This window comes from Pituophis catenifer, unplaced genomic scaffold, assembly GCF_029215685.1.
Source record: "Pituophis catenifer annectens isolate HBS135680 unplaced genomic scaffold, rPitCat1.0.hap2 SCAF_1, whole genome shotgun sequence".
NCBI lineage: Eukaryota > Metazoa > Chordata > Lepidosauria > Squamata > Colubridae > Pituophis > Pituophis catenifer.
This window is the reverse complement of record NW_027256881.1, coordinates 144,243,461-144,256,893: the sequence shown is the minus strand read 5'-3', so window position 1 is coordinate 144,256,893 and position 13,433 is coordinate 144,243,461. Positions and strand designations below refer to the sequence as shown.

Genomic DNA, 13,433 nt, shown 5'->3' with positions numbered 1-13,433 from the left:
TTGTAACTGTGAATGGTTGCCTAACGAGACAGTCATTAAGGACTACCTGTAGTATGTTTATATTGCTAGGATGAACTGCACAATGTAAGCATGCAGAATAAAGAGATATGTAAGACACCACCAATTCTGAAGGAAGGAAAGATGAAAAACAAAGTTGGTATCACAGTTTCCCTCTAGAAGTCTACACTGTTATTTACAAGGCACTTGTACATTTTTACATGCAACAATCTCCACGATGTGAGTAAAAAATGCCACATGTATGCAACCATGCTTGGACTTGTTGCTTTTCTGCCCTTTTCAAGGTGGGAGTAAAATTCCGAACCCTCCATCCACCAGAGGCCTCAGAAGGCAGAAAGAATTACAGTAGAAAATGCCATCTACCTGATAATGCTTCCTCAGGTACTGATAATGACTAAATACATTGGGCAACAGGCTTATGATATGTACATGATGCTGCAGTGGGAATGGATAACTGTGAATTCTGATTAATCTCAATTTCTATTTTCCCCCCTTCTCCTCCATTCTTAGTCTTATTTTGTCTTTTCTTCCACATTAGGTTTGAGATATTAAAAAAGTGTGCATGAAAGTTTTTGTGACTTTTCTCTCACCTTTTCTGAACAGGGCCTTCGAAGTATTTAACAGTTTAACACAACTGTTAAAACATCTCCACTTTAATAAATGTGCAATTTGGAAATTCTGAAGAGAACCAAATCTGTCCCTTTCTTTAGCAGACTCGTGGTGGAATGGCTTTTGATCCCACCAACCATCTTATAGACCTCCATTCCATTTTATGAGTGTCTGCTTCAGACACTCTGTTCAAGGGCTATTTAATATCTAAGCCCAACAAAGAATGTTGCTTGGCCTTTTTTTTGCATGTTAAGACTGTGTATAGGTAATTGGCACATTTATAGCTTACATGTCCAGTGATTAAATACTTAGGGGAATTATATCCACAATAATATACATTAAAACCACTTTCCTACATCCCTTTTTCCTTCATTATTTATTAGGGATGTCTTTTTTTAAATCAATCTTTAATTGTGCCCCAATTACCTGCAGCTCATCTGGAGAGTGAAATCTTTTGCTATTCAGGCTCAAATTTGTCATTACAGAAATAGCTGGGGAGAGTTTGGATTTATTAGAAAGACTAATCCTAAATATTAGGATTGTAAACTTTATTTACTAATCCTAAATATTAGGATTGTAAACTTTATTTACAAATGATGGCAGTCCATTAATTTTTTTCTAAATGGTTGGTTTGAGGCTAGCTCAGCTGTCATTATGGAAATTAATATTTTAGAGGGGTTTACGTAAGCACAGCCAATGTTTCTAAGTTAAGGCAGACATCTAGAGATTACCAGGTCAGGGAAAGTTGTCCATGAGAGAATATATTGCGTGAAATGGAACAGCTTAGTAGTCAAATCTATTTCAATCCTATTCTATTCTATATTTGTGCTTGCAACTACTGTTTGCAGATTCAGCTATTTATTTATTTACTCATGTTTGCATTTTGCAATTCTAATTATTTGCATTTTGTCTTACAGTGATATATTTGTTTTATATGTATGGTGCACTACAAATATATGTAAAAGACAGGTAAAATATTTTGAAATACATACGACTACTTAATATGGCTAATCTTTCTGCCAAAATAGGTTATGAGCTTCATCATGTTAATACCTCACACTATTTATTCTTACACAGATGCGCAATCACACTTATGTTCCTGTAATTCATTCTAAATAATAACTTTATCTGTATCTGTGATGTTTCATATATAGATGTTTAAGTTCTCTGCTGGTTCGATGGATCTATGCTTCAGGAATTGCGTTCAAGAATCATAGAGTTGAAAGTGGTCTAAGAGGTCATCGGGTTCAATCTTGGTGCAAGATTGTTAAAGCATTTCAAGTTTTGTTTAAAGAGCTCTCATGGGGAACATATCACTTCACAAGAGAATCTATTCCACAGGAGACTGATTATTCATTAGACTGCTAAAGAGAATTAAGTACACATTTTCTTCAAGCAACAACTAAGCGACAATAGTGGCGTACTACTGATTCATTTGCTGGCCTGTATGATATAGACCAGTTCAGTACAGGAAGCCCTTGTTCAGCGACCACAGTTAGGACCAGTAACTTGGTTGTTAAATGAAGCAGTTTGTCAACCCTGAAGCTGACCTGGCCGAAGCCATCTTGGAACTTCAGTATTGCCACACTGGAGCAAGGGATAGGGAATGGGGATTAGAGATAGCTGGAGCTGTGTAGTCAAAATAAAATACTTTCCCTTGGGAACTGAGAACATTCTCACTCCTGGTCGGAGGAAGGAGGAGTGATGTCACCAGACCTGTGGATGCTGCTATGATTGGGCCATCTGACTGATTGTTTGGGTAATAAAATTACTTTTTCATCATTGTTTAACTGCAAACACTAAATCAGGCAGTTGCTAAACAAGGACTATCTGTATAGTAAAAAAGCTTTCCTATCCCATGCATCGGTCTAAGTTAGTCCCAAAATTTCTCATCATTATTATACTACCATGAGTAGCAACCAGAAAGATGCACTTCAACTTTGCATTTGTGAAATATTTTAGCCCTTCCAAACACAAAGAAGTGCATACTAATCAATAATTATCTGAACTATGATTTCACAAACTTATTGTTTTCTTAAAATCTTTAAAAGACTTGATCAGCTCTTAGAAAGAACAGTTTGCAGGGGAAAAAAAGGCTTCCTCTTGATATTCTATGGACTGTCATTGAGATAAGACTTAAACATTGCTTCCTTCTTGCTCTCAAATAAAAATCTAAAGCTTAATAGGATATAAGAACTACTTTGAATAATGGAGTTCTCGCTTGTGTTTTAGCAACAGTGACTGGCTGCATTGTCAAAAGGATTCTAAAAATAAACTAAGAAAGAGCACTCCAGTTGTCTTATTACCAGATTGCCATTTAGTGAAGTCAACTTGGGCTGACCTCATATTACATTAGGACAATGATCCAGAAGAAATCTCAAGACCAAAACAGAGCAGACAAAAGGGGAAACTGAAGCCTATTAACAATATAAACTCTTGAAGATGCAAAAAACAAAAACAAAATAAACCTGTATGTATTTCAAATGATAAAAGAATGTAAAATGTTTTTCATGCACAATAACTTTAGGAAAGAGGTAGCAAGGCAGATGGATAATCTCTAAAGCACATTTGAAAGCACTATGGAAAATTTGTGAGTGAACCCCTCATTTCAAAAGATTTTCCTTTTATTTATTCTCCCTCAAATACTGTCATGGTTTTAGACTCAACTGAAAATGGTACCAAATGTAGAGTAAGGGAATTTGTCTTACCTGTACAAGTATCTGCTCAATTATCCGTACAAGTATCTGCTCAATTTTTTTTAACATCATAATGAAATCTATGCATTCCATTTCTTTAAAAACTGTCACTTAAGCATTCTATTTTTAGACCAAATAAAAATAACAACAGCTTCAATTAATATTTCTCCTTGATGATTATGTAGACATTTGACAATTAGCTACTTTTATTTGAGGAAGTATACAAGTCCTTTCTTAACAGTTTTGATACTTTTCTTAGGGCAATATTTGCAAATGCGCAGAGTACGAGTGTGTCTTTTTTTTTTCTAGACTGCATGGGTTGGCACTGTAATAGATGTAGGGCAGGGGTGTTAAACTGGTGGCCCACGGGTCAAATGTGTCACGCGCAGGCCACGCCCACCCCAGCTCAGCGAATGGAAAAAAAATCATGAAACGTCACGTGACAGCAACATGACGCCATGAGATTGACACCCGTGGTCTAGGGTATTAATTGCTTTTGCAATTGTTTTAGAGAGCAGGGGTGGGGTTTTCTTTGCATAATGTATTAAGTTTCGCCATTTTGTTAAAGAGTACAGGAAAACTTCATAACATCTTTCAGCAGATTCTAGGAACAGAAAGAGTTAGGGAATGAGATGGCTTGCCCTGCTCTAATGCACCAACTTGATTACCAGTGGTTAATGTCTTCCTGCTGGGTATTTCATGGCACATCATATGCATGTCATGTCATGTTTAGTTGAACACTAACAGCAGCGAAGGAACAGCGGCAATGTTACACCCATAAATCAATGCTACAAGCAAGTCCTGAATTGCTTCTTCTACAATGGCCAAGGGAAATTTAACAATATGTTTATTGTAGTCTAGAAGTCAGAGGACACTTCTTCATGATAAGAAAGAATACTTCTGATTTGAGGGTGGAGAGCACAACATAAAATGTCCACATTGAAACCGTCAAGCATAGAAAAATCACAATTATACTATATGAAAATCACAATTATAATGCATAGTGTATATACTATACACAAATATGGTACAGTACAGTACAATTAGTATAGTATAGTATAGTATAGTATAGTATAGTATAGTATAGTATAGTATAGTATAGTATAGTATAGTATAGTTAGTACTAACAAACCAAAGTATGAAAACATATGTGCTCAAATAAGGATCTCTATATTTCTGTACCATCTTACATTTATGGTGAGAGGAAAAACATGTGAGCTCTTGTTTGGATTACTGAAAAGCTAGGACAATGTGGTAAAACTACATCTAAACTGGCCCATCAAGATTTCTGATGTAGGAATCATAGGCTAATGGCACCCATTGTCTCTTTGTTCTGCCTTTTCACTAAAACACTCCAATTTTAAAAGATAAGCATAATACCATAATAATATATAGCACGCATTCCCTTGACTTTCTTTGCATTCATATCTTCAATTTCTTTCTTTCTTTCTTTCTTTCTTTCTTTCTTTCTTTCTTTCTTTCTTTCTTTCTTTCTTTCTTTCTTTCTTTCTTTCTTTCTCCCTCTCTCTCTCTCTCTCTCTCTCTCTCTCTCTCTCTCTCTCTCTCCCTCCCTCCCTCCCTCCCTCCATCTATATTTAATAAACCCCATCTCCCATGCAAAGAGGGTTTATGATGTACAAATAAAATATTAAAAGCATAAGAACAGTATATAAAATTTAAAATTAAAAGAGACAAGCAATATTTAAAATTAATTAAAAGGTGGAGTGAGGGCTTTCAGCATGCTAACCAGCTCCATTAGCCTAACTAATGAGAAGATTCATAAACGTAGAAAATTATACTTTCTTAATTATTTTCTGTAAATACATTAAAATTTGAATTCATTGTCAATAAATCAACAGCATACGCATTACTCCTTCCCCATCTTCAAGTTAAAACTGGAAGTATGTTACTTTTACCTATCATTGGTGACTCTATAAAACTCCATGCATTAGTCTGTGGAATATATGACTGCAGGACTCCAGCAGCTCGGCCAGCTTCATTCACACCTCCAAAAACATAGATCTTTCCACCACAAACAGTTGCAGCTGCAGAATGCACCGCCTTTGGCAAAGGAGCAACTGTCTCCCACTGATTGGTGATGGTGTCATACCTAGAACGAAGACAGATGAATAAACCTAGATGCTAAAGAGATGAATCTTCACCTGTCAAGAAAACAACTTCATAAATATATTTTCTAGTCTCATTAATAATGCATCCAGTTGACAATTATTGTATTTTTCCAAAACAAAGCTGACTCTGAAAGATCATCTGAACAAAAAAGGGAAATATATGTAGCTGTAATAAAGATAGATAGATAGATAGATAGATAGATAGATAGATAGATAGATAGAATTCTTCTATGTTGCCCATCTATCTGATTCTTCAACTTAACATTTTTAATGTCAGCTGAATCTAATTCTTGAGATTAGATTCTCCCAATCCCAAAATAAATGTCCGCACTTCATACCAATAAATAAACATATAAAAGGATATAACCACCCACAACTGAATTAAGAAGTACAAATTGCCTATAAATAAAGTAACCATTTTGTAAAATTAATTATTCCCAATTGCATATACCAATAATTTTCTTCCTGATGCACAATTCTCTCACATATAATAGCAATCCTTTCCCTCTTTCTAGCAGAAACTAAAAAATGAAATAAAATAAAATCCTGGAATCATTTGCCATTGGAAAGAAAAGAAGTTAAATAAAGAGAGATAAACTCTGTTTAGATGTATTAAAAAGGGTTAAATTCACTAGGCCCAAACAACAGCCACTAATCCAATGGATCCAGGCTATGAGACAGGCAGGCCCATATTCATTTCCATCTCATATCAATTCCTTTCTCTTCAAAAGCTTCTTCTGTTCTTATCAAGAAGCCCTTCTACCATTTTAAGGCAGGCAGTGATAGCGTCAGCTAGTGAATAAGCAGAAGAGAAAACGAAAGTTATTCTCTGCATATGCCTCTCAAATCTAATTATATCTTTGACTAAAATAATCCAGGATTCCTTTGTCAAGATGCCTCCTATTAATTAACTTCAGTTAATTAGAACAGAAGAGATAATCCTTGCAAATCAGTGCAGTGATATCTAACAGCAACTAGAGGAAAGCAAATGCCACACTTCAATTGTTTAACTTGAAGATCATCTGCTTTTCAGACAGAACATAGTATGCTAGCTCTTGGCCTCCGTTATTAAATATTAAATTTATTAAATATTTTGGGGACATGGAAGTTGTCTCGGTTTAATGTTCACTGTGTAAACAAAGCTGCCCCATTTTATCGTAACAGGCTGAAAATCTAGGATGTTACCATGCCAGCCTTCTTCCCTTATCTCATAGCAGATTAAGTATATGCATCAGAGTGCTAAATTAGTTCTAAGGTCATTGGTGTAAAATTTAATCAAGCTACTGACCATAAAGATGTACAGTTAATAAACCATAGATGAAGATTCATTTTCAACAGTATCACCAGTTCAGACACCTATTTTTAAAGCTAAAATGGTAGCAATCAAAATAAACTGGCAGATAGAAAAAAAAAGAGATATCGTTGCTATACACTGCCATGGAATGCAGCATAGCCAGTTCAGTATTAAATTTTTGAATCTAATAGTGGGAGACACAAACTACTGTATAAGCATTATTATTTTTTTCTGGCTCTCAACACACATACACACCCAGAGCCTAATGCTACTGGCAACTTTGCAGTTAATAAACATGAGCATTATTGGAATTCATGATTCTTCACTCATTTTTTTCTTTTGTGAAATATACATTCATATTGCTAATGACCTTTTAATGATGTCTCCGAATCTACTAGTTAAAAACTGCAGGAATAGGTTGAGGGGCAAAATATTTTATCAATAAAATACAAGAAAGGAACTGAGGAAAAATTAAAGGCAAAGTAAACTTAATCTGTTGTCAAAACACACACATGATCTTAATTTCAAAAGCTGTGGATAATACGAATGGCTATCTTTTGCAGCAATGTAAAAGATACTTTCAATATTCTAATAAGTACTTCGTAGGGAAAAAAAAGTTGAAGTGAAAAAAGCAAAATGTTTAACTCGCATATTCCTAGGATAGATTTCATTTTACAATGTTTATTTCCAAAAACATGGCTTTGGGATTTACATTTGGATATTTCAATCACACACATGCCAATTTATGCCTACACGTAGGCCAGATTATACAAGATAAGAAGACGGCCAAAATGTTCTGAGATGTTTGCTCTGTCCCCAAATACAAATCTGTGTTTCCTTTGGTGGAAGGAGAATTACATTTTCCTGTCAGTCTCCTACCCTTATTCTGTCAGAGTGAAAGAGATTATTAAAAAAAAAAAAACTATTGGATATAGCTCTGGAGGGTCCCGACATTCTACCATTATATATTTGAGATAGCGAGCTTTGTATTTTTCAAATCAGAACAGAAACTATGTTATGGAACACAATACATTTTCCATGAATGCTACTTTTGCTTCGCAAAAAATCTGTAAATAGATTAATTCTGCTTGCTTCTTTATAAATTCTGCTTGTTTTAGACATATATACTGTCTAATACTTTTTCTGTTTACTCAGCAATTTCATTCAACTGCTGTGACAAAAGCAGGATACTTGTACATCAAAGAGGATAGAACTTCCATAAAAGTTTTGTTGAAGATCTCCTGCTATGCTACAGTGCGAGATGGGGGAAAAATCAATTGCTAAATGATGGTCTACTGTATAACTCTCAATCAGAAAGAGCTTGTTCAGAGGGTACGGCTAACTGGAACTAAATCTTCTACATAAAGAAAGATGCACTTTCCCCCCTAAGTGATGCCTTCAGGAATAAGAAGAATTTTCTCTTAAATTTCTCCCAGTAAATACTGTATCTTTCGGAGTATAAGACGCACCTTCCCCCCCACCTCCCAAAGTGGGTGAAATTTAGGTGCATCTTATAGACCAAATACGGGCGTTTTCAGGCTCCCAAGCCTTCTGCATGTCATGTTTTCACCCTTCCTGGCCCCCAGAAGCACTCTGCAGGCCAAAAATGGGCTGTGCGGAGCACTGCAGTGCTTCTGGGGGCCTGGGAGGGTAAAACGCAACGCACAGAGGGCTTGGGAGCCCAAAAATGGGTCCTTTTGGTGAAAAAGGCCCATTTTTGGCAAAAACGGGCCATGTGGAGCACTACAGAGTGCTTCTGGGGGCCTGGGAGGGCAAAAATCTGACGCGTGGAGGCCAAAACCTATTTTTTTCTTGTTTTCCTCCTGTAAATTTAGGTGCGTCTTATAGTCTGGTGCATTTTATATCCAAAAATATGGTAATACTAATAAGATGGCATACTGGTATAATAGGCACAGTTCACCTCGTTGTAACCATGTTGCGTCCATTCGCCATGCTTCAAACTACATTTTAATTTTTATGTTTGCTACTATTCTGATTCCATTACTTTGGAAGCTTTTCTGGAAGCAGATTCATATTACTTGTTTATTGATCCTTCTCCAAAGCAGAGGATTAAGTTTTAAATGGACATTAAGCTGCCAGAAATAATTCCTTTCTAGGCCAAAGTGTTCCTGACCTCCACTTTCTTTGTTTTGTCCAAGTGATTCTTTCAAAGTCTGGACACAAAAATAGCTGTTGCAGATCAAAAGGTTAACTACTATTCCAGGAGAGAGGAAATGAATAACCTGAGCACTTGGAATCAAGTGCCAGAACTTAAATCTGATATTTTTGGGGGATGGAGGAACTTTCTTCCATGACTTCACATAATGATACACCAGCTGCTAATGTGACAGGATTCACAACTTCAACTCCCATAGAGGAGTTGAACAGCAAGTCAATTCCAATGTTATCATGGGAAAGAGCTATCATATGACTTGTATTATTGCTCTCATTGTTTGGACACTAAGTTTTAATACTCTTGGGCAGAAAAACAAAATTAAAGGATAAATAGATAGATAATATGTATGTATGTATGTATGTATGTATGTATGTATGTATGTATGTATATATGCTATGCTATAATATGGTATAATATATCCAGAATATACTGTGAAATGACAATTATTATTTAAACTTACAAAGCATTGAAGTCTGTAAAACTTGTAAAAATAAAAATAAATAATAGTTATCATGACAAGTTGGACATATTTCCCCAATTTCAGCTATGTCATGTTTTTCTCATTCCATGTTTTCAGTTGTTACAGATTTTAATATTTGTTACTCTGTACTTATATTGAATGGAAAAAGCTCTTTGGATTATACTGTAAATTATTCTTTTTCTGAATTATGTCTGAATACACATAAGCATTGTCCTCTTAATTCTTTTCTGTCTTGGTTAGCAACTTTATCAATGAATGCTTTAATTTATTTCTCTTATAAAGCTTCTGTACCATCATTACTTGAAATTTATGTACCATACCTTCACTATCTTATACATTATTCAGAGGATACTTTGCAGAAAAATAGTTACGGAAAAACAACATTGTACTGTATTATAAAAGTCTGTTTTCTATGCCTCCCATAAATATGTCCTTCCTGTATATCGCCTTTTCTTCTTCCAGCTGAAATATGACTGGCCAAAGCTGCAGGCATTTTTTTTTTCTGTAGTCACATTATGGATTCCAAACTGCTATCTACTTGAATCTTACAAGCATATGAACATCATGGATCTCTTTAAAATTCTTTTGTCTCATTGCATATAGCAAAGGGAAAAAATCCATTTGAAAAGGAATGTGATAGAATAGATGGCCCAGCTTCAATGCATATTCTTATTTCTCAGAAGGGAATTTATAGAAAAGCAATACAAAAAACTATTGCAGAGCATTAAAACACAAACTCCATTAGAATAATGTTCCCGCCTCTACAGCGGAGAAGCAGGGTTGGAGAAATTATATGATGAAAATTTGGAAAAACCTTATTTTCATGATGGATAAGCACATGCAGGTAATTTTCACTGAACTAATATCTGCATATTGTTTGATACTGAAATATTTGTATATTAAATCAGGCAAGAAGTATCTTCATCAAAGAGAGCTGATGATGTACCTTGGCAGCTAAGAGAATAGCTACAAATTATAATTACCAATATTATTTATTATATTTATATCCCATCTTTCTTTGAATAACTGAATTAAACTTAGCTAACGAAAATTTAACCCTAAACCTGCTGTTAGTCTGAAATCTAACTATTACCATTCCTTGTATAAAATGCCTAGTTCAAATTGCAGTTCTGGCAATAAATTCAGTAGATTGTTGGCAACAAAATGAGGTCTTCTTTTAGATATTATAGTACATCTTAATTTTAAAGAATTCTGGCTTATTGGTCACCCAAAATGTCCTCCTCAGCTTCATATAGGGCTGTGAGTCTACTGATATCTTTGACCTTTCTCAGCATAACATTCATAAGCTATGATCTTCATACCAATGCTGCACAAGCCAGAGAACAAACTGTATGGGTTAGCAAGAAAACCTGGTAAGTAGCCATCATGCTGATTTACGAGTACACTAGAAGTATCTAATGAAATTTTGGTTTACTGTGACGTCCAAATATGGCTGATGCATAACAGCTTTGAATAGTTTACAGCAGCCTTCCCCAACACAAAGTGCCCAGTGTAAGTGTGGATTTGAATTGAAAACTCAGGGAGTTAAAAATCCACACATTCTGATTGTAGAAGGCTGTTCTACAGGTCTGTCTGTCTGTCTGTCTGTCTGTCTGTCTGTCTGTCTGTCTGTCTGTCTCTGTCTCTGTCTGTCTCTCTCTAGTGCTAGTTATCACTCTGACTGAACTAATTTTGCTGGAAGAAATGTATATTTGAGTAGGTTTTATTGTAAAATTTATTTTGATGACATTGTGTATATACTTGATTCCCATGTACCTATGAATCAGTGAGTGAATGTCCGCAGATCTTTGTGGGACTCAAGTATCTTCTTCTGTGAGATTTATGCTCTATGCGAAATAAGAGTTTTTAAAATGGAAATAGCTAAAACAATCATTCAAGTTCAAAAATGAAAACTTCTGTGAAGACACTTTACAAAACAGATGAATGCTTTAGTTATTTGCCTAGAATCTGAAATATAGTATTTGTAACACTCTTTATAGAAATAGTAAAAAAAAAATAAAAAAAAAAAATCCAGAGATTGGAAAACATAGCTTGTTCTTAAAAAAAATGAGTAACAGGAGGTGCCAAGGTTTTGTTTTCTGTATGCCAGCAGAAAATTCAAGGGCTTAAAAACCAGTAGATGGCACAGTAGAATCAAAAGGAATAGATTTAGTGAGAGAAACGAAGAAGAGAATAAAGTGCCAATTATTATAAACATTAATCTCATAATAAGAGAAATACAAGTAACAATTTTAATCTGGCTATAGGTAGCTACAAAAAGTACTGTGGGCACAGTCTACCTTTACTCCTTCCAGCTCCTGATAATGGTTTTAGAATGAGACAAAATCATCATGCCAGTTTAGCAACCTCATGAACAATGCTGCACTTTGATGAAACTATACATTGAGAAACAATTTGGACAACAAATTCTTTTAGTATTGATAAGGATCCATAGAAACTTAAGTAACTTAGGTTCCCCATTGTTTTGTATAAAAGATATGAGCAGTTGCTTTGGGTCTTAAGAGATTCAGTTGACGTTTCATGAAAAAACTAAATTTCTTACTCCGTAATCCATACAAATCACTGTCCTCAAAATTTACAACACAGACGTAGGATGGGTCTCTCCCCTAACTATTGGAAAAGCTGATAGAATTTTGCTAATTCTATAAATGAATTAGGTTTTTTTAAAAAAACTATTAGTTTTTCATAGTTAAAAAAAAAAACCTAATTCATTTGTTGAATCAAGATTTAGGCTGAAGGGGCATTTGGATAATACATCTCTCTCCAAGCAGTTTGAGAAACAATAAAGGGTTGTGGCCTTGTACACAAGATTAGTTACCAGAATAAAATATTATTGGGAAAGAACCATGAAGAATGGTCTTTGTGATCACTTCAATATGCTGTGCAGCAAGGCAGAAACAACAGGATCACAACACATGCCCACATGATACAGTCCCAAAACAGGAATGGAGATACTTCAGAAATGCCTCAGATGTGCTGAGTTGGCCAATTTCGAGACACCTTTATGTGTTGGTTGGTGGGCCACTGAGTTGGTACTGAGGTGGGTCTGTTTGGGCACAGATCTCTGGAAGCAGTTCCCTTTAATTTAATCAGTCGCAGAAGCATGGTTCTCTAAATTTATAAAAGCTAAAGCCACAGGAATAAAAAAAGTGCTAACCTCCCTGCTGGTTTTAGGGATATTATTCTTGCCCTGCATGTCTATTAAACTGATTTGTTGGATGTCCTAGAATAATAGTATACCAGGATAACTCTAATGGGAAAGTAAACAGAGATCTGGTACATCTAAGCTCCTTTGTTACTTACCGAGACTCCTTATTCTCAGTCACACTTTTACTAAGATCTGGTTCAGGAGGAACTAAAATAACAAAAACAGAACAAAACTCAAACCCAACTTTATCTGATTTTTAAGAAATCCAATCTACTAAATAATCTAAAAAAATGTTATTTTCATCATCAAATCTCTGAGTAGTTTCAGAACTATTTTCTGTACACAAAATAAATTTACCTCTCCACATGATCGACATTGCCCGCTACACCAAGGCCTCCTATGGTATATATTTTGCCATCATAAACCAAACTGTTGTGTCGACATCGTGGGACTGTCATTCGGGAAACGAGATTCCAGTTATCAAGGAGCGACATGTAGCACCAGACATCAGCTAGCGTGACTCCAGCTTCCATACCACCTGTCCTCAGTAAGGAGAAGGGGGAAAAAACCCCACAGTGACTTGATATATATTGCAAGGCAAGTTAACTGCAATACAAGATCTTCCAAATGACACATGACTAATTAAAATAAATCATCGTCGATTGCAAGCATCTGTTCCGATGATGCAGATTGCTGTCACTTATTTATGCATCCCAACGGTTTATTTTTTAAAAAAGGCTGTCATGATGTCAGGCTAGGCAGGACATTTGCATATGTGAGCATAATTAGGCAGCATTCATAAATATCCTACAGGCTATTCAGTTGTATGAAGCAACTAAGCATCTTACTCAACATTTTCAG

The 13,433-nt window shown here is 35.4% G+C and overlaps 1 protein-coding gene across 1 annotated transcript in view; it reads right to left on the bottom strand.

Moving 5' to 3' along the window:
• KLHL29 (kelch like family member 29) overlaps positions 1-13,433 on the bottom strand; it is a 278,015-nt gene that overhangs the window by 23,436 nt on the left and 241,146 nt on the right. The window contains exons 9-10 of the mRNA XM_070955789.1: positions 12,930-13,110; positions 5,240-5,433 (exon numbers count right to left, since the gene is read on the bottom strand). Of these exons, the coding sequence (XP_070811890.1) occupies positions 5,240-5,433; positions 12,930-13,110 (375 nt within the window). The remainder of the gene's footprint in view (positions 1-5,239; positions 5,434-12,929; positions 13,111-13,433) is intronic.